Source organism: Cydia fagiglandana, chromosome 10, assembly GCF_963556715.1.
Source record: "Cydia fagiglandana chromosome 10, ilCydFagi1.1, whole genome shotgun sequence".
In the NCBI taxonomy this organism is placed as follows: Eukaryota; Metazoa; Arthropoda; class Insecta; order Lepidoptera; family Tortricidae; genus Cydia; species Cydia fagiglandana.
In genome coordinates this window covers 6,991,229-7,014,146 of record NC_085941.1, presented here as the reverse complement: position 1 = coordinate 7,014,146, position 22,918 = coordinate 6,991,229, and the positions used below count along the sequence as shown (strand labels likewise).

Here is a 22,918-nt window from a genome sequence, read left to right as displayed (position 1 = left end):
TTGAAAAAAAAGTTATTAATTTATTTTCGACATGCATGGTCACCCTACAATTAGAATACTAAACTACCTACCGATATTCTGTGTCAAATTGAATGTCATCACGGTCTGGTTACTTTTGAAAACTCATATCTCACTCAAGTTTGACAGTTTATTTTCTTCGTAATCAAAATGATGTCATTAGGTCATTACGGTTAAAGAGGTTTTATGTTTATTAATTAGGTCTTGTAGGGTGACCATGATTGTAGAGAATTAAATTTGCCCTCGCGAAAAAGTTAAAAAATAGGAAAAAGTGTGGTTGTTTCACCTAAATACGACGGTGATCGATCAATTATCAGTTACTGAGTGTGCAGGATTAGTCCTGCTCAAGTCTCATGAATCACCCTGTATATTATATATATCGTTGTCTGAGTACCCACAACACAAGCTTTCTTCAGCTTACCGTGGGGCTGAGTCATATTTATATTATCAAAGCCTGTAAGACACTGGCAATAAGGTCATGTAAATAAGTTTTTGGAACGTTGGTTTGTAAATATTTTTGTGTGCTCGAACGTACAGATTAATTGCTATTACGTTAGTTTTTTTCTACCTTTAACCTGTGGGTCGCGACGTCCGTCCTAGTGGGAAGGTCGCAGGGGCATCTACTTACAGACCTTACAGTCTCAGTAAAAAATAAGAAACAAATACTTTACGCGCTGCTAGACACAGTTAAGGGGATGGATAAAAATGTGTTATGCCAAGTGTAAAAAGTTATTAAACACAGTTTTTTTAAAGTGATAACTTATTTAGCAGCGCTGAGCACTTTTTGACGTGGGGAAAAAATGATAAACTCGATTCAGCGTAACGCGTAACGTAACGCTGACGTCATGTGTCACGGACAATGTTATTCACCAAAGAACTTGAGTCATAACGTGTCATAATCAGGTCAATTATTTAAAACTGGACTTTTATATTAAGCAATAAAGCTCAATGTTCTAATCTTGTACGGGCTAAAATACGAGGATCTCACAGTTACATTCTAACTTTATATCACTCAAATATAATTCAATAAAGCTAAGTACATCTTGAGGAAATCGCTAATAAAATTGAACTCTAGTACTGGTGAATAAAACTCAAAATATCATGACCAAATATATTTAGATGCGAGGTCTGCAAGGTAACTTTACAATTTCTATTCGAATTTTAAACAATTAACGCTACAAATTTAAGCTCACTGGCCAGCAATTTCGGAACTAAATTATTTCAATAGAAAGGAGGATGGGTCAATTATACATAGTGCTGCAGACATTTTGGACTAGTCATTGAGTTTTCACTTCTGTCGGCACTCCCGGAGTGCAACCCGTTGTTTTTTTATAAAGATGTATTTAGTTACTCTTTTCTATTTCAGGAGCGCTGATATTCCAGCAATTGGAGGGTCAGAAGGGTCAACCAGACGACTTAAGGGCTCGGCAGGTCCAAAAGTACAAGCACGACTTCTTGCGGGACCATCCTTGTATCTCAGGTAAGATTAGTCTTATGTTGCTACAGTATATTTATTTCCAGATTTAACTTTAGTCTTAACTGAAGACTCTTAAGTGGGACTGAGCGAACGTCTCTCGTATGCATCCTAAGAGGTGGGCCAAAATGGTTAGCAAGTGAGACCCACTGAACACCATAGATGATGCAAGCCGCGGTGCAGGCAGGCCGAAAAGGGTTCGCCGGAGGACTTTGATTGTTACCTATTATTATATTATTACCTCGACGCGGCCCTATTATAAAAGATTCACTACTATCATTTTATTAGCACGAACAATGACAATATAAACTGATTTATCGACGAAGGTACTCTTAAATTAATCAACATTTATAATAGCTCATAACATAATAAGTAGTACTCGTATCAATTTAATAGTTTCATGACAAAGGTAAGGTGGTGGTACTAGTGCTCGACATGCTAATACCCAATAGATGACACCCTGCTGTTATCTCCATTGAACGCACGCACGAACGCATTTTTTAGTGTTCCGTAATGGTTCCGTACAAAACTTTGTTCACTGAACACTTAGGGGATCATTTCGGTCTTATTTTTTTCAAAAGTTGTTAAATTTTCCAAACTTTCAAGAAGCCATGTGGTTAGGTTAGGTTAGATTGGTGACCATTCCAAAAATTCAACGGTTTAAAAAACGTGTTCGGTCAAATGAAAATTTTGGTATTTTAATAATCTGATTTAAAATTTTCGGAGATGAGATAGGTAACCGTAGGTATATTGTCATTTAACTTGAATGTTTTACGCACTAGTGTGTGCGCTCCTAATATTGACCATGACTGACTTAGGACCAAATTAATTCGGTCAGTTTATCAGTCGGCTTTATGAAGTCGAACACATTGTGGCGATTTATCATTGTTTACATTGTAAGTGAATTTATCTGTTTAGTAACTGATATAATATCTGCGTAGGTAATCAAATTTTTTATATATGTACCTAGTAATACTAGCGACATTGTTAAGTAATTTTTAATCCAATGTCAGAACGACCTTGTTGGAAAATTCCTATTTTTTTTTCTACTTTTCTGAGCGGCGCCAAAGTATCACATTACATGACGTAGCTAAGTTTCAGATATGTCGTAGGCAACTTTTGTCGTTTGTCTTACTTGGTTTTGACATTATAAATACTTTTAGACATTGTAACTTATACTTTATTAGAGACACGCATGTAATATAGACTGATAGTCTTCATATAAAGTCGTGTTTCATCATCATCATCATCATTTCAGCCTATATACGTCCGACTGCTGAGCACAGGCCTCCTCTCATGCGCGAGAGGGCTTGGGCTATAGTCCCCACGCTAGCCCAATGCGGATTGGGGACTTCACATACACCTTTGAATTTCTTCGCAGATGTATGCAGGTTTCCTCACGATGTTTTCCTTCACCGAAAAGCTAGTGGTAAATATCAAATGATATTTCGTACATAAGTTCCGAAAAACTCATTGGTACGAGCCAGGATTTGAACCCGCGACCTCCGGATTGAAAGTCGGGCGTCATATCCACTCGGCCACCACTGCTATTCGTGCTGCTGCTAAGTCGTGTTTATTAATTTTTATAATTAATTAATTTAGTTAATTATTATAATTAGGATCATTGTTGTAGAAGTGTTTCAGACAGCTATCTACCTTATAATAATATAATCAAAGCAGAGTTTGAAGTAGGTTTAAAATATAAAGCAAACTATAAATCGAAAGGTTAAGTTTAACAGTACCTTGCTAATCCATCTACAACTATGATTTAAAATGAAACATCTTAAGATCCGAGCTGGAAGTCCATTTCGCGACACATTCTCCTTCCTACGTTTTTCTGCTTTGTATAATTTTCTCTTGTATGATTGTGTTTACGATCACATTCTTTATATTCCGAAGAAACTGCCAGTTCTTATTCTTCACTTGTCCCTAACTATACAAGTATACCTACACTTTCATGAGCACCAAAGAGGACGAATTGAGGTCCGACCACACCGCTACTTAAAAAACGGTGAAATTACGGAATCGCAGTGGCGCATCGTAATTGTACCGTCATGATTTTAACGCATATCCTCCTAGTGAATTCGTAAAGTTAACGGCACGTCACTGCGATTCCGCACCGTCGCCGTTTTTTAAGCAGCGGTGTGTGGAGCACGCGATAAAAACGGAAAACGATACGCTTACGATGCGTCACTGCGATTCCGTGACGTTACCGTTTTTTAAGCAGCGGTGTGCGGACCTCCGATAAAAACGGTAACTACGCTTACGATGCGTCACTGCGGTTCCGTGACGTTACCGTTTTTTAAGCAGCGGTGGGGTCGAGCCTTTATCCAGTTAAAGGAGATTCAATAAAATCAATTGAGAGTTGGGACCTTTCCTTGCAACGATCCATCGTAAATCATTGTGTGTATATTATGGTATCTATGATGCAATGTGGAGCATGAACTTTAGTATCTTAGGGAAAACGTATGTAATAAAACATTATGCGCCGTATAATAATAAATAAGTGCAATAATTATATTAATTATTATGTTTATATCATTATATCGGAAGCCACGCCTCTACTGTTTACAATTGGCACATTGACGTCATTTAATTTATCTTGATACTTGATCCAGATCATTATGTAATTCTAGGAAAATAAAAGACAAACATTTATATTACATACTATTAGGTACTAGGTTTTATTTCATGTGGCACTAAGGTCAGAAAAGTGTATTTTCCTCGCTAGAAAAGTTTGTTTGCTTCTCTTTCATTCAAGTTTCTACTTTTTAAACATATACTAAGATGCGCTTGTAACTCAATATCGGAACCTTTCGCTTGCTAAACTTTCAATGCAAATGAGCACGAGTGGCAAATACCAATAAAGAAATCTTTTAAATCTAATGTTCAAAATGGTCTAAGCATAGTGATGCCGAAATTACCGAATTTTCGAGCATATAAAAAAAATATCATGGGACATTCTTACACAGATTGACTAAGTCCCACAGTAAGCTAAAGAAGGCTTGTTTTGTGGATACTCAGACAACGATAGTTAATAAATAGAGTTTTTAAGGTACAAAAAAACATTATTAAGTTGTATCTAGTATCTAAGAATCCCGTATCCCGTCTTTATCACAGCAACGACAAAAAACTTAAGTAGGTAGATCGGTAAATGAACCTCTTATCTAAACCAACACCAACACAACGCCGTAGATTAAATACTTGATACATCGCACCAACCCAACCAGTTATCCAACGGCCCCCGCGTAGAACGTACTGCCGCGCTTCTTAACTTCCAACCGTAAAATGTATCAAAATGGTCGTTTCTAAACTCGAAAAATGCCTTCGTTACTTTAAAGTGACAGAGACTATAGCGTTATTCGTCGAACCTAATCATCCTAAGCGGTTTTTTAAATACAGTTGACCAAAGTTTAACGTTCCGCCGTTTGGAACACTTTAAAACTTGAAATTGGACATTCGAAGTTCGAAATTTGAAAATTGACTCAATAATGGCGAGCAATAAATACGCGCGTGTTCATTCTTATGGGAGCATGAGCTCAAGAAGTGACGACGATATGGTGGTGCATTCGCAACTCTACCCTTATCCGAAGAAAATGGTGGTGCAGCGAGAGATTTTGTATGAAGAGGAGCATCCTCCGTTCCAACCTTTAATAGCCACTGAGAGGTTGTTTGGAAAGACTCGTTTTACTTTTCTGCTGCTGAGTTATGTGGCGTTCTACTTTGTCTATCTGATTTCTGGTGCATTGGTGTTCTCGGCGTTGGAAGCACCCATGGAAAACCAGGTGCGGTTGGATGTGATTAGAGCGAAGCAGGATTTTATGATGCGGCATCCGAATATATTAGGTAATTATTTAGAACTTTTTTGATTAATTAAATAACGGTACAGTCGCCATCAGATATATCGGAGCGGCCAAGGTGCTCACAATCATCTGAACACGCCTCTATTGTCAGGGCGTTAGAGTGCGTGTTCAGATATTGTGAACACCTTGGCCGCTCATATATATCTGATGGCGACTGTACCTAGATTATTTTATTGGAAAGGGTAGCTCAAGTCGAATTTCTTAACTTGTCAATTACCGCCACATTAACGAGTCAGGTAACTTTTTAACGTTGTGTCCGTTGAAATTTGAATTTTCAAATATAGAATCTATCTGGGCATTTATATTTTGAACAGTGTGAACAATTTTCGTAAATTTTCAATTACTTATTCCTTTGCTTAATAAATAATGGCTTGTCAAGTTATCAAAGACTTCAATATCTTAGGCCTACTTACTCGAAACTTAACGATTTCAGGCAACTTGAACTTGAAACTCAAATTGCTTCCACTGTTCAGTGAACTCTTCTCATTATCACCCGGCCATCACCGCGAAAATCGAAATTCGCAAATTGGGCATTTTTCTCCGTCACTCTAATAACGCCTTCATTAGAATAAAAGAGAAAGATCCCCGCGAATTTCGGTTTTCCCGGTAGGCCCACCCCATGTTGTGCGTAAGTGTCCCCTACGGAAGGAACAAACTTAAGGGGTTTCACAGTTTCGGTCAATACGCCGTAAAGTTTAGTAGGGGATAATAATCCAAGAGTAGGTACAGTCGACGTCAAAGATATGTTTACACTTTTGCACCTTACTCCTTTGTAATAAGGCAAAAAATGTAAACATATCTTGTCGAGTTGGTTGGTTGGTTGAGTTGTGTAGGGGAGACCGAGGTGAGTTGTGACAGAGGAGAGTACTGACATTGTCGATTTTTTGGAATCTAATAACTGTTAGTGGGCTCGCAACAGTGTGCGTTTGTTAGCTCGCAACTTGAACTAACAAACGCGCGCTATTGCGACCTAGTTTTTAGTTAATAGATTCCAAAAAATCGACAATGTCACAACTCTCCTCTGTGTCAACTCACCTCGGTCTCCCCTAGGTAAACCTGCCCAAGGAAATCAACTTTAGATTTTTTTTTACATTAAAGTCGATTGCAGAACTTGACTGACAGACAAGTTGCTTAGAATCACAAATCAAGTTGCGGAAAGTTTTCGAAAAGTTGGAAATATTCTCGGAAATTTCACAGGAATGACAGGATTTTTTTTACTTTCTAAATACTCGTAGAGAAGTTTCCGATATTTTCCATGTGGAAATTTTGAAATTTTGATGCTCTCCGACGACACATTAATACAAAAATTTATTTTAACCACTTTTAAAAACTTTGGAGTTATGTAGGTAATTAAGTAAGTTTACGTACTAACTCCACATCCACATATCTATTTACTGTCTTTATTTATTTCAGTGATATGATTTTACAGATTTGCTGAAACTTATACTTATATTATAAGTAGCAGTGGCGGCGCGTCCATAAAAGCCAATTCCCACCGGCTTGCCTGTTTTTGGACCTTTAAAGGAAATATGTAAGTCAAAATTAGCCCCGGCTTGCCTATGGATATGTTTGACGCGCCGCCACTGATAAGTAGTCTTATTTACATACCTACACCTAAAGGTTACCAATGCTAACCTTCGAAGGTTATGACCTGACACTAGTTTGTCTAGGTTAATTGTAATTCTACCCTTTAAACGAATCTGTATTGAATTGCGTAATGTGTAAAGGCCCATTTACATGGTGCGATTTTCTCGGCTCGAACGCATGATTATCGTAGCACGAGAAAAAATATAGTATCATGTAAACTAAACATACGATATCGTACTAGAAGGAGCGATAATCGCCTCGCCTTTGCTGATTGGATGTCTCCGTGTAAACAAAATTTTAATGCGAGAATCGCATTTCGAGATTTTCGGGTTCATATTTGTTGGTGTCCCAATTTTATGCGTTTTTTGGGACATTTAAAATGTTTTATTAATAGCCAAAACGCACAACAATATTTTCTTTTCATACAGTGTATTTTGTGATGTTTGACCATAGGTACTCTGAGGGCTGAATTATGTAGGTCATACTGAACAGCTTTTACTGTGGAGTGTGGAGCCAACCCCGAAATCGCGAAAACAAATTTGCTTGTTCCATAGAAAACATTGACGTATTATGACTCTTCGAAATTTATGACAACCTACCTACCTACCATGGAGTAGGTAAAAGTTCTTTTGTATGACCTACATATGTATTCACCCCTCAGAGTCTAGTCAGATATCAGATATCACAGAAACACCGTGTAGGTATAATTATATGTTGTCGTTTCCCGGCACCTTATTTTTTCTTAAAAGCAACGTCACGTTACTTCAGCCAAGAGCCAATATTAAAATACTCGTAAATGCAACTTAAAATATATTAAAATTAAAAAAAATGAGAGAAACAAGAAATGTTTACTAAGAATATTGACAGTATAGTCAAAAGATTAGTAACTAATCACGTAAGTTGACAGGTAAAACTCGTACGAAAATCGGTTCGCACCGATTCGTGCGATACTCGCACGTACGTGAAAATATGTCATACGAGAACCAGTTTAGACAAGTCGAGAAATCGTATGCAAATATCTCCCTAGAACGCAGCTCCCCGTGTAAACTATTTCGCCTAGCGATAATCGCCATTCGAGTATCGCATGACATAATCGTAGGCGAGTTTTTATTTCTCGCATGAGTGTAAACATTTTTATTCGATAATCGCCTGACGATTATTGCATACGATAATGTCATACGATTTCTCGCCCCAAAACGTGCGAGAAACTCGCACCATGTAAATGGGCCTTAACATAATCTATTGAGTGTAATCAATTACTTAACGCACAAAGTCGCCATTTCTTAGTTAGTATATCTACTTTAATAAATTATTAGTTAAGTGAAATGGCTAATTTTGTGACATCAAGTCTCTGACAAATGTTTACACCGACAATGGAAAGACGAAGGTACGGGCAGCCAAGAAAGTGGTCTACCACATTTCGACTCTAACAATCAGATGATAGAGTCGAAAAGTGGTAGACCACTTTCTTACCTATACCTGTACCTGTATGGCTGGCTGTACCTATTTAGAAATCATAATTTTGTCAAACGTTTTTTTAAGAGCCCTTCAACGTGCACACTAGCGCCACTGCTAAATAATCGTGATTATTTCAATTTAACGACAGGTATTTAAAAATGGGGGCCGCTACGGACTGTATTGTGTATTTAAGTACCTTTTGAATACATCAAACTAGTTTTTATGTTGCTGGATTCGTCGATCTAGGAACTCAAAACAAAAACGGCCGTTTTTACTTTGGACGCATAGGTTGACAAATCCAGCAACATAAAAACTAGTTTGATGTATTCAAAAGGTACTTAAATACACAATACAGTCCGTAGCGGCCTCCTTTTTTTAAATATCTTTCGTGAAATTTAAATAATCACGATAATTTAGTAGTGGCGCTAGTGTGCACGTTGAAATGCTCTTAAAAACTTGTCAATTGTTGTTTGTGTAATGATTGTCCACCAAATTAACTTTTTATTGAATCCGTAACCCTTATTCTAAATGTTAACATTTTAACTTTACTGTAAATACTTAGTATTAAATTGGTAACAAAGACAATATATAGGAAATAATTACATTTCTTAAAATGGAAAATTAACTCGTTCGCCGAACCCACAAGAATTGTGAAAAGCTTCAACTGGTGGGGGACCTAAAGGTGCCGGTTAAATAAACAACTCTTGTTGATTCTGGTACTAAATAAAACTTAGCAAAGCAATCAAGCAGACAACTGACAAGTTAATACAATTCATTACCTATTCTGATTTTCGCTGTTAACCGAATTGAAAGTTGACGTGAAAGGTCGGTTGAGGCGTTGAGGCTCCTAAATATATTGTTCTAATCAATATCCAGCCAGCTTAAATCCTGTTGGCCATCTATCAACCTGAAAATGTGAACGTAATATTGCGTGTGAAAATGTAGCAAAATTGGACATTATCAGGTCAACTCTGGAGCCTTAATTTTTTTCGTTTTTATGTGAAAAAGATAGTGTAACTTTTTTCTGTGGGTACTTAATTTGATATAAGATTTATATAAAATATTTTTAGTAAGTACCTGTAAATTTCTGCACCTTACAGCAAAATACAACATAAAATATTCGTTGTAAGAAAACAAACAAATGGAAAATAAGTACCGATATAAAGATCAAAAGCAAGGACACTGTCACTCAAAGAAACCACCAGGGCTGCCAGATCGTATAATAGGCTACGAAATTCGTATAATGAAATTATTTTCGTATACATGTCGTATAGTTGGTCAATCGGTATAATTGGATACGAAAAAAACACCGATGTTAAACTACTGTCAATGCTTCAAAAAACAGTGTGCCAATACTGTTATACGATTTAATGGAACGGCAACTACTTAAATACACGTCAACGTGGGCTATAACCGCGAAAATCCAAGTGCGCAAATTGCGGGCATCTTTCTCTGTCACTCTTATTACGCTGTCATTGGAGTAAAAGAGAAAGATCCCCGCAATTTGGGGGCTTACCGCAAAAACCGAAATTCACCAGTTATTAAAAAATCGATTTAAAATAATAGTTTTTTTTTTGTACTCGTATAATGCAATCGAATTTCGTATAATTGCGGGCACAGGATCGCATAATCAAGATTTATGTACTGGCAGCCCTGGAAACCACACAAAAGCCCATTTCTTTTACGTCCTTCTTGCTACTGTATTTTACACTGCTTATTTGTCGTTTTTATGCAACAAAACATACAACGGAATTGATAGCCACCTCTTTTTGAGGTTTGGAAGTCGGTTAAAAATAAATAAAAACTAAAGGAACTTGGAAATACAAGTAGTAATTAAATCTGTTGTCATGATGTTATGTGACGGGCTTGATAAGACATGTTCAAAAAAAACGGACGGGCAGACGGACAGTGGAGTCTTAGTAATAGGGTCCCGTTTTTACCTTTTGGGCACGGAACCCTAATTACGTAGGTAAGTACGTACCTAGATATAGAATTTACACATATTTTCATTAGTTCTTTGGTGCAGTAACTAAACCATATAGATAAACGCGAGACATGTAGAGACACTTAAGGTCAACCAGGATGAATGGGTCTCTTGTAAATGCTTCTTTTGAAGATATCTTCGAAACGCAACATAGTATAACTATTATAGCCATCTGCATTAAAAGTTCAGTGACCACACTTTGAACAGAGAGGGTTGCAATATCTTAAAAAAGCTTTAAAAGCATTTACCTCCCGGTTGACCTTACATTATTATGTCATCGACTGCATTTCAATCATGCATCATGCATGAATACATCATAGCTTATGCACATACATATATACCTACTCGTATAGGTACAGATTATAATTTATACAGCGTGGAGACTTCTACAAGGTAGGGGCTGGTACACAAATCACGTGAGGTTTTTGCGGCTACTTTTTGACCTTCCAAGATCCCAGACGGGTCAAAGTTTGCCAATTGTTTACTTATTTGAAACTTTCTTGAGTTATTCTGCGTTTTTAAAGTAAAGGCAACATTTATTAACACTTTGATGTATTGTAATATATCTTCTTTAACACAAGTTCTGATAAGATTAATACTGTGCCGTATTATTATTGATATTGAAGGCCTACCCCGGGTAGGTACTACCTATACCGTGTCTATAGGTATGCTTCATTATTCTAATATCTTTCTAATCTATCAATTACTTCAATTATGAATCATTTTGTGTAATTGTGTCACTAATTGTTATCGATTTGTAACGTAGAAGATTAGATAACATTGATTGCTACTGCAACAATACCAGTCGAAATTAAACAACAATTTTATTTGGAGTTTCATCTATACTAATAATTATTTGTTTGCCAACAAGCAATGAAACTGAAATATATAAAACAACTTTATAATAAAATTAAAAACTAAACTAATTCAAATTATAATACGTTTAAATACCCCGCGGCGTTGTGCCAAAGATGCTGGCAGCATTCCCTCGCTGAATGGCAACGCTAACTTATACGAATACGAATCTATACTACACCATTAAAACTGGTAATTGTATATCTATATAATATTATTGTTGCCGTTTCCTTTTCGGGGAACAAGTTGGGCTGAAAAGCAAGTAAAAAAAAATTACTTCGCGTTAATACGCGATAAAAGTTGCTGTTTTTTTTTAATTTACATAAGCATATTTACATAAATTGTAAAAATCAGCAACTTTCCTTTTAAAGTAGGTACCTACCCAATCATAAAATATAGTAAAGTACCTAGTATTTTGGTTTGTTACCGAACCAACAGAGAGCATTGACACACAATCAAAATGTTAATGACAAAATTTCCCTTTAACCTAAAAACTAGAACCTTGCTTGAAATAGAATCGAAACACTCGAAACTACTTTTATATCAACCGGTTATATATTTAACTACTTACATAGTTATGCATCCACGCAACCAACCAGTTTCCAAAACTGATTGCTAGAGAACAGAATTCTTGAAGTTTAATTATAAATAATATTATCAAAAGAATGTGATCAAACGTAAAATTAGGTGGAAAAATAATTAACTGCAGACGTTGCTAAAAGCAAATAAAAAATGTCGAAAAAGGAGGACCTAACTTCGTCGGAATTTTTTTTATGTAGGTACAGCAGGTACCTACATTATGTTACCTGATTTCTACAAGACGAGATTGAAAAAGTTAGGTATATGTTCATTTAAAATGTCCCGATATAATCAGCTCAGGATTTGATTACGAGATCATGGATTATATATTTACTTATTTTTAGTATTTTTAGTGTTTGTAAATAAAGTCCATAAAATAAAATTATGGCATACTGTTTGTAGAAAAAAAAACTTAATAATTATTATCAGATACGTCGCACGTACCATACTACATAGGTACACAATTTATTTATTAGTAGATATAATATTAGTAGATATAATATTATAGAAACCTCTAAAGAGTTTTTATTTTCTAATAAGTAATACCGGTTTGAAACCTCTTATACGGCCCAATTCGAACTTTAAGATACGTCAGTTAATAGATCTAGAAAATATATGGATTAGATATGTCAGTGTCAAATGTGACATTTCTTCAAACAAATATGTCACTTTTGACACTGACACATTTAATCCATATCGTTTCTAGATCTATTGATTGATGAGTATCTTAAAGTTCGAATAGGGCAGTTACTTGCCTATTTTGTTCCTACCTAGAGAATAAGTACCTACCTACTTCATAAAATAAATAAACTCATGTCATTTGCTACGAAGATAAAAATGAAATGATAGCATAATGAATGAGAGAGTTAACATTAACACGCATTAGTGATAAGCAATCATTATTGTTAATTACCTATATATTAAATTACACACATACAGTGCCGGATTTACCACTAGGCTGAGTAGGCTGAAGCCTAGGGCGGCAGATTTTAGGGGGCGGCAAATTTCGGTCAAAAAAATATTTTATGTGCTGTTCGGATAGGGTAGACCAGAATTTATTTGTAAAATTTAAATAACAAGCATAATTTGTCGATTTTGCCGCCCTCTGTCATGTCAAGACCTTTTTGAAGTACGGAACCCTAAAAATGTACTTACCATTTTCTCGAAAAAATTTCGCGCTCGCTACGCTCGCGTTTTCATTTAAGTACCTACATTATTTGTGACCCATCTGACTACATTGTAAATTTGGGATGGTCGTCGATTCTTGTATCTTCGTGGTATTATGGGTTCCTTTTTTTTCCTTTTGAAGTACGTAACCCTAAAAATTTTCCTACGTACTATTTTCTCGAAAAAATTTCGCGTTCGCTACGCTCGCGTTTTCGTTTAACTAACTACATTTTATTGTGAATGATAGCACAGAACCTAGTAGAACGCCAGCGGTAATGTCCACGCTATCGGAGCAGCTTCCGTCTACTATACGGCTCATATGCGTCTACCGGATAAAAAGCTAGCGATCCATTTGTATGGCATAGTCTTTTGAGCAGACTCAATGCCAGACCCGACCGAACTCCTTAGCTATATTCAGCCTGACTGCCAATGCCTCACCTTGATTCTCAATGGCCAAAACCCAGCGGTACCCACCGGTCACCGATCAGATCAGGCAAATATAAAGAGGTTGCATCGTCATTGAGTGACAAAAACGGCCCATATAAATCTGTATCTGGAATGAGACATTTGTGACGTCACCTTATATGCATTTTAATATAATATTTTAATATGTTGTACTATAAAATTAAACGCCTCTGACAGGAAAGTACTTTAAAAAACCTATAAGCGAGGCGGATAGGGGCGGCAAAATCGGCATAGCCTACGGGCGGCAAATGTCTAAATCCGGCACTGCACACATAGGTACCTAAACTAATAGAAACACATAAACTAATAGAAAATATTTTATTGAATATGAGAGCAATAACAACTGCCTTAACCACTTTGGATTTGATAAGTAGGTAAACAAAATTATTATAAGACTTTAATAAATTCTAAAGCTTGTTAACAAAACTGAATAGATCCCTAGACTTTGCTGCAAAACTTGTTTTATTGGAAAAGTTTCAAATATATGTACTCATACTTAGAAAGTTATTGAAACATGGCCGCAGAGTATATAAAAATAAGTCAAAACTTATTATTATTACTAGGTACATAGATACCAATGCGTTATTAAATAATTTATACAATTTGGTAGGTAGGTATGTACTTTAACTTAACTCTATATCATGAGTCTGGCGTCTGGGAAAATAATAAAATCATTAATGCATTACAAGTTAAGTAAATAAATACATTTCTTAGAATTGTTAAAGACTATCTATAATATATGTTTGTTTTGATTGCGTATTTGAACTGACCTAACTATTGAGGTGGAACGTCACATAAGGTCATCAATATTACAAGGTTAGAATGTTGTTTCTGTGTTTTAGCTTTAAAGTGAAATTAATAGGGATAAGTTCGCCTTTGTATTTCTTACTAATTGTATGTTATTTTTAATACTTATGTCATTTTTGGATCTGAAAATCTGAAACCTGCTCAGTCAATTACCTGAATTGGGGAGTAGGTATTAGTATAAATCTGCTCTTTCCCGCTACATAGGTATTTAGGTAACAAATTTGATATGCCACCACTACTACCACTAGTGCCCTTTTGTGGCTAAATCTTTATTGTTTCCCCGGGCTCGTGTAGTTGAATACGTAAAACATTTCATTCAACATATGGTCGCGTTTCAAAATTGTACCCAATTTCGGATCTTATTCCATAAACTTAAAGTCTAAAACGTTGTACACGGCTTTTGGAGGAGACGAGCCCTCGTAACGTCTGCATTACCGTCCACTCTAAAAGATTCATACTGTATGAAGGCGTAAGGTCGTTACTGCATTGTTCTTGTATTTATCTACACACATATCATAAACTGTCTATGATGCCTTCAAAATTCGTAAATAATGGCCCACATTACGATAAACTGTTTTGTTACAGCAAATTTCTTATCTGTGAAAATGTGGTAATAGCTCATTACTATATCAAAATCGATTTGGTAATGCATTTCAAATTTCGAACATCTCTGAAAAAAAAAGCAATTTGATTTGACCCCTATTCTAATATCCGTTGAGATGACGTTTTATTCGAAATCAAATGACAATTGCATACAATATTGACAAATCTCGCACGTAAGTTGGTATCGGACGATATGGTAATCGACCCCGACTCTAGTTTGTCTCTGAATTAAAAAAAAAACTACGGATGCGTGACGTGCGTGAAAAAAGTTTTCATTTGCCGCCATTTAACGTACAGTTTATCTTTTAATTAGTTTATAAGTAAAAAATAATTTGTTTTGTTGTTTTTAAAGGAACAATAACAAAAGTTTCGTGTAAAATGTGCGATAAAGATATTTCGGAGACGCCATGTCATATCCGCGAGTTCCGCCAGAGAGCAAAATCGGCTGTAATATCAAGTTAGTGAATATATCATAGAAAGTTTATAATATGTGTGTAGATAAAGCAGTGTATGTAACTGTACATAATTAGGCATTAAAACACTCGTGTGATACTATTATGAAACTCATTTCATTCGTTTCATAAACCCACACTCGTATTTTAATGCCTTTCATTATGTAGCAGTCACATAAACTACTATTACCGTAGAGTTGCGTAGCTTCGCCTGGGTTTTGACACTTTTCTCAAAATATCTCTCAAATTTGAAAGCATTTTAATCCGTTAAGGCGAAAAAACGTTTTTTAGTATTCCTAACTATCAGTATACACCACTAAAACTTTGAATTTCATTGGTTAAGTTAGTAATAAATGGCCCCAAAGCCAATAGGCGATGTTTGGGTATTTTTCCCAATCTTCGCCTATGGCATGCCTTGCCGCTAATACTTACTTTTCTGTGACTTAGACACGTTAAGTCGCATCTCCTTGGAATGTGCTAATATACTATGAACCTTAACTATACCAGACTAGGCATATATTTAAAAAACGGGGTGGTAGGCGAAGTTAGGTAACAGTCTGAAGTCGTTTTCATACATTTTGTATAATGAAGCTAGGGCTGCCAAAATTAACCAACATGTCAAATAAAGGGGAGTAATGGTTTATAAGTTAAAAAAAAAATTTTTTTTAACGAAATTGTTTAATTGTTGCAAAATTGTTGTTATTATCGTAATTGACATCAAATCAACCTTATTTACACAAAGTGAGACATAAAAATACCTATTTGGTACCTACTCAATATAGGTAAGAGTAGAAATAAACATTTGCATATAGCGTAAACTAAAATAACTAAACATAAGAAAATATTTAAATTTGGAAACAAATAATGTCATCCACCAATGAATGTGGTACAAAAAATTTGTCAACCCTAGGGGTAGGCGAAATTTGGCAACAAGATGGACGCAAAGTACCCTCTCCAACGTTTTATCCAATTGTGACTTCTAAACGTGAGCTAACCATAAAATAATAGTTTCATATGAAAAAGAGATAGTTATAGGACGTAATCATGTAAAAAGTTTAACATTACCGGGTCCGTATCACCGTTTAAAACTGAAGTTAAAACACTGGTTTATAAAAACGTGTGGTCGGCGTCGCGAAAAAACCTCACTAAAGGTCAACTGAGTGAAGTTAGCCGCAGAATGTTCGAAGAATATTGACACCCGTAAAAAATACTTTGTATTTAGCAGTTTTATGTAAGGCTTACATTAGAAACATTTTGTTAATGGCAACTTATGTCAAACTAGGCGAAAATAGGTAGCGCAGGCAAAGATACGAAACTCTACGGTACTTACTCTGATATTTTGAACCAAAAAAGACGTATGCCATTATGAAACTCAAAGGAACATACGATGTTTTAGGTTAGCGCGATTAAAAACTGGTCACTCCCAAGTGTCGGCGCCCTCCTGGGTTATCGGGATACCCCCTGGACACAGCTTGAGCAATTACTTTATGTAATATATTCTCTGATAGGGCGGTCATGCACGCATATTATCACGTGTCACCTACTTGTGTGTGATTGGTGGGTTTGCTGTCTGGAAGATTACTTATTGCTTTCTTGCTAATTGCGAACCTTTCGAGAAATAATATAATCTCTTATTCAAGCTTACGAGGTAGATTTATAAAATATGTGAGCTATTTCTTATGCCCAGAGATTACTTCAATAAACCTTCATAAATGAATTTAAGGTTCAAGTGAACAAGGGTGTGCTTTTAAAGTTTGATGCTTCAATGTGCAATTCACTAATCACTACTTCTATCTATCCAAAATGCTCTTATAAATGCAAAATGTACTGATAACATAAATAATAATATCAGCCTAAATATATACGTCCCACTGCTGGGCACAGGCCTCCTCTCATGCGCGAGAGGGCTTGGGCTATAGTCCCCACGCTAGCCCAATGCGGATTGGGGACTTCACATACAATTTGAATGTCTTCGCAGATGTATGCAGGTTTCCTCACAATGTTTTCCTTAACTGAAAAGCTAGTGGTAAATATTAAAGGATATTTCGTAGGTACATAAGTTCCGAAAAACTCATTGGTACAAGCCAGGATTTGAACCCGCGACCTCCGGATTAAAAGTTGAACGTCATATCCACTGGGCCACCACCGCTGATAACATAAAATACTCACATTTTCTGCCGCTGATTTCAGCCCCTCCGGTTTGTTTTCAAATTGAAGTACTTACCTTACCTACATACCCTTCAAATATCAAAATAACATGAAATTAATCGCCGTCAGAAAACATTTACATTTTATTGATAATCTCAGGAAAAACATTAAACATTGTCGGGGCGGTCAACGCGACCAAATCGCAAAATCCATCAGCTGTGTGCCATTAATCACGCAATAACAACAATACGCAACTTTATGATGAGCACAATGGCGCCGCGAATGGAATGGCGGAATGAAAATTACATTATTCATGTTTTGGTACTAGGCGGTATCGAGGTGAAATTGTTCTGGATAATGTTATTATGGGTGACTGGGCATGAAACGATGAACCTGGGATTCAGGGAATTACTTTTTTATTTGCAATAGTGAGATAGCGATTTATCTACTGATGTGTCATAAGAAGTACCTACCTAACACCATCTAACAAGTACAGAAATAAAGAAACTTCGATTATTTATATACGGATCTAGTTTATTTATTTTAAGGTTTTTAATAGAGTAGGTAGTTAAGAAGTTAATTAATTAAAGATACAAAATAGTTATGTCTTTTACTAATACATTTTGGTCTATTTTCTACAATGTTAAACAAATAAAAAATATTCTATGACTTACCTACTTTGTTCGGCATTAAGAGTATACAGATGTAGTGCATAATTGTTTTCCATCGTATTTTCTCGGAAACGTTCGTATGTCTCATGCTACTTCAGTCAACCTCAGTACTTTTTGTACCGAAACTATATGAAATAGCAAGACACGTTCGTACGTTTCCGTGAAAATACGATGTAAAATAATTATGCACTACCTACATCTGTAGGTACATCACTCATTTATAAATAGTTTGTATTTTCAAGTTTTTTCGACTAATAAACAAGTTAAGGAATGAATCCTGTAAGTATCAAAAATAATAGTCTAGTTAGTGCAGGTAGCACTAAGAGTATATCCCTAGTACCCTGTGTCCTAAGTATGTTATATGTATTATATTACAGATCCGATATTACGACAATATTTTTTTTCGCAATCGTCTAAATAACTCCAGGTAAAGTTTATTAATACATATAAATCGGTGCCTGCCGCGTTATTTCATTAAACGGCCAACTTGCAGCGCGTTCTGTTGCCAACTCATTACTTATTAAGCCAAAGCCGTTGTTTGGTACAGTCAGCAGCAATAGTTGCTAAGTGGGTGAGGTGTTCAAATTGATCTTGACGCGACTTTATTGTTAAGAGAATAGGAGCGCGTCAATGTAATTTTGAACACCTCGCCCGCTTAGCAACTTCTGCTGCCGACTGTACGTAGACGTGTTGCCTTAATGCGGGTTTCAGGAAAAACACTGAGCCTAGAGGCCAGTTGCAAGTTGGTAAATAAGTTACTTTTTTAACCGACTTCCAAATCCCAAAGGAGGAGGTTATCAATTCGGTTGTATGTTTTTTTATTTTTTTTTTTTTTTTTTTTATGTTTGTTACTCCATATCTCCGTCATTACTGGACCGATTTTGAAAATTATTTTTTTGATTGAATGTATATGCATACAGATTGGTCCCGTTTCTGTCAAAACCCAGTTCTGATGATGGGTTCCACGAGGAATCGAGGGAACTCCTCAAATCTTAAAGGCATACATATAGTGATTTTTGGGTTTTAATCATCAAATCAAGCATATACATCCAAAAGAGTGACATTTGATGAAGTGGAACTGCTGATGATGATCAGAACGGAACTCCTCAACGACGCATAGTTCACGGTTGGCGATTTGTCCTCTTCGTTATGTTTGTTAAGCAAGTTCAGTTTTTAATGCACATTTTTGTAAAGCTCGAGTTCTGATGATGGGATCCATGAGGAATCGAGAGAACTCCTCAAATCTTAAAGGCATGCGTATAGAGATTTTTGTATTTACATCAGAAAATTAAGCATTTTCATTAAAAACTGTCGCATTTGATGAAGTGGAACTGCTGATGATGATCAGAACAGAACTCTTCAACGACGCATAGTTCACGTTTCGAGATTTTTCCTCTTCGTTATGTTTGTTAAGCAAGTTAAGTTTTTAATGCACATTTTTGTCAAGCTCGAGTTCTGATGATGGGATCCATAAGGAATCGAGGGAACTCCTCAAATATTAAAGGCATGCGTATAGAGATTTTTGTATTTACATCAGAAAATTAAGCATTTACATTAAAAACCGTCGCATTTGATGAAGTGGAACTGCTGATGATGATCAGAACAGAACTCTTCAACGACGCATAGTTCACGTTTGGCGATTTTTCCTCTTCGTTATGTTTGTTAAGCAAGTTAAGTTTTTAAGCCAAATTTTTGTCAAGCTCGAGTTCTGATGATGGGATCCATAAGGAATCGAGGGAACTCCTCAAATATTAAAGGCATACGCATAGATTTTTTGTATTTTCATCATAAAATCAAGCATTTACATTAAAAACTGTCGCATTTGATGAAATGGAACTGCTGATGATGACCAGAATAGAACTCTTCAACAACGCATAGTACACATTTGGTGATTACGAATTTCGATTTTGACTTGGACTGGGTCCCGGACTCGGACCCAGAACCGGACTCATACCCGGATCCGGTTCGGACCCGGACCCGGACCTGGACTCGAACCCGGGCTCGAACCCGGACTCGGACCCGGACTCAGACCCGGACCTTGACCCGGAAAACCACTATGATACCTTAACTAAATAAACCACTATGATTACCTACCATAAAATGTGTAAGTATATAAGTATGATGATGCCAATCTTACTAGCCCCTCCCGCTTAAACCCCCGTACACCGCACCGCATGCGCCATTAAGTGGGTTAGGTTAGGTTTGAACTGCGATCCTCACAGAACCGAACTGCTATCAGAGAAGTGGGTTAGGTTAGGCTAGAACTACGACCCTTACAGAAGCGAAATGCTAGTAGAAAAGTGGGTGGTTTTACCTCCTTTTCTACATTAGTGTACCATCTACAATAATCTTTCACCGGCCCCCATAGAAGTCGGTTTTTTTTTCTTAAAAATTATTATTTAAACGGTTGTGGTTTTAACTGCAGCTGGTGTAGTGCATTTGTTAACTTTTAAAGAGAGTGCTTTTAAAAGGGACAAAGTTATAGCTTTATGACCGTAAAAAATTATTAAATAATTTCACTTATCAAATTTTAGGTGCGATTAGGTGTCTCTTTAGGGATTAATTTATCATAATTATAGGTATTTTGCGACAAAATTTGTTTTTTTTTTCGCTGGGTCCATGCCGTGCGCTCGGTGGCGCTGCGTTGTCAATGCTGGGATAAAAATTGGGTAGGTACTTTGCGTCTTCGATTTATGATCAAAACGCGACGAGCATGCTCGAGGAATTCTATGTCCTTATGATATGGTTAAACAAGCCCCTTCTTTCGCAGCTGACGACCTGGAATCGCTGATAGAAGTGGTGGTGCGAGCCACCAACCAGGGAGTGCCGGCGGCGCAGAACGTGAGCGGCGGACCCAACTGGAGCTTCGGACAGTCGCTGTTCTTCTCTTCTACTGTCATTACTACTATCGGTAAGAAGTTTGAAGCCCTTTTCTTTTGTCTATTGCACTTATAAGTGCTAAAGCCACGCCAACTTTTTCTAATTTCGATATTAGGCTAGGAATCATTATGAGCGCGTGTAGTCCGTCAGCACACTGTGGTCTGCCACCGTCTAGCCAGACAACTGAGACGGACCCTCAGACTAAGGTCATACCAAGGGCAGACTGTCTGAAGGCTTGTCAGCGACCGTGTAGCAAGTGCTTAAAGGCCTTAAAGAAAGTTTTGTAGGATTTCCCTTAGTTTGAAGTAGATCTGATTCATTCCGGTTGCATTCTAAGAAAATAATTTTAAGAAAGACAACCGGTCCGCCATCATTGTGTATCCGTGTACGTAGTTTATCTGACCTAAGAAGATGAAAACGGAAAACCCAGATATTTTTATAGGTAACTCGGTAAATAGGTACCTACTTAAAGTAATAAATGTAACATTTGTTCGTAACATTGTCAATCACCCTGAATTTTTGGATAGAAATCAATAACGATTTTAAAAAGGATGTGAAATATCATAAAAGAATGGAAAATTGACCGTAATCAATTTCTTCTTTGTTTTTTTAGGACTACATTGATGGATGTACCAAATTTTTTGGACGGCAATGATCATTTATCTTGTAAAATGAAACTGGAATCAATAGCACCTGTTAATACTTAATTTTGTCAAAGTGAACATATTTTTTGGTTGTTTGAAGTTGTGCACAAATTATCAACTGATAAAATCTCATTATATTCCAGGCTACGGCCACGTGACCCCCCTCACCAAGATGGGCAAGCTGTTCTGTATGCTATACGCAGTGCTGGGTATCCCGCTGACCCTGATCCTGCTCTCGGCGCTGGTGGAGCGACTGCTGCTGCCAGCCACGGCGCTGCTGCGGACCATGAACGCTGAGCTTGGCCACCTCTACAGACCCTTTACTATACGGCTGGTGCACCTTTCAATTATTGGTAAGTATTACAAAATTAAAGTGCTGTTTATACTTATAGACGCCTTTAAACTGTGCAGCGCATTATACAACTATATTCAACAACGGCTTTTTTCAAGCCACGAACAGTGTAGTACCTATCTACAATCTGTTTGTATTAGCAAGCTGCATTTAGAATAGGCTGTTGCAGAACCTATAATCGCTGAAGGTTCAGAGAGTTTGGGCTAAAGAAAAGTGTTAAATATCTGCCCTTATTGAGACTGCGTCAGAATTGTTGAATGCCCGCTTCTGACTCTGAAAGAAGGTTAGAAAAAGTACTAGGCATCGCCAGTAGCGTATATGTTCACTTAACACACTAATTTATTGGCTTGAGGAGCCCCGATTGCCTCCTACGTCTTTCGTCACATCTGCCCTTCCTCCGCTTAAATTGCACGGAATTTGCAGACGGCACACAAGTTTAAAATCAAGTTAGCAATCTAACTGTCGCATTCTCCATTCCAGTGACGTTCCTGGTGGTGTTCTTCCTCGTCATTCCAGCTGCAATCTTCGCCTCCCTTGAGCCAGGTTGGGACTACCTGGACTCGTTCTACTACTGCTTCATTTCGCTGACCACCATAGGCCTGGGCGACTACATTCCTGGAGACTCACCTGGGCAGGAGTACCGCCCCTTGTACAAAGTGGCTACTACTTGTAAGAACGGTTTGATTGGAAATTACTTATCATTTTTTTACAATTACTTATCATTTCTGTGAAATCATTGTTTTGTTTGACTGACTGCTGTAGATGGACTCTCATAGAGTAATCGGATAGGACTTTGGTTCGTTCAGACAGACTTAGTTACAATAAGTCGTAATTTTTTATGGCGTTGTGGTATCATATGAGCTTCATTAACATATATTGGCACAGCGGATGCTGGATGGTCCAAACGTCCA

The 22,918-nt window shown here is 36.9% G+C and overlaps 1 protein-coding gene and 1 long non-coding RNA gene across 3 annotated transcripts in view; one reads left to right on the top strand and one right to left on the bottom strand.

Annotated features, from left to right (window-relative positions):
• Positions 1-22,918, bottom strand: part of LOC134668174 (uncharacterized) — a 764,384-nt gene that overhangs the window by 628,203 nt on the left and 113,263 nt on the right. The gene's annotated exons all lie outside the window — the stretch shown is intronic.
• LOC134668103 (potassium channel subfamily K member 6-like) overlaps positions 1-22,918 on the top strand; it is a 117,269-nt gene that overhangs the window by 88,637 nt on the left and 5,714 nt on the right. The window contains exons 3-6 of one of the 2 annotated variants that reach the window (XM_063525597.1): positions 1,385-1,498; positions 20,902-21,042; positions 21,799-22,008; positions 22,488-22,676. In XM_063525597.1, the coding sequence (XP_063381667.1) occupies positions 1,385-1,498; positions 20,902-21,042; positions 21,799-22,008; positions 22,488-22,676 (654 nt within the window). Of the gene's footprint in view, positions 1-1,384; positions 1,499-4,707; positions 5,339-20,901; positions 21,043-21,798; positions 22,009-22,487; positions 22,677-22,918 lie in introns of those variants that run through there. The other variant, XM_063525596.1, reaches the window with a different exon arrangement.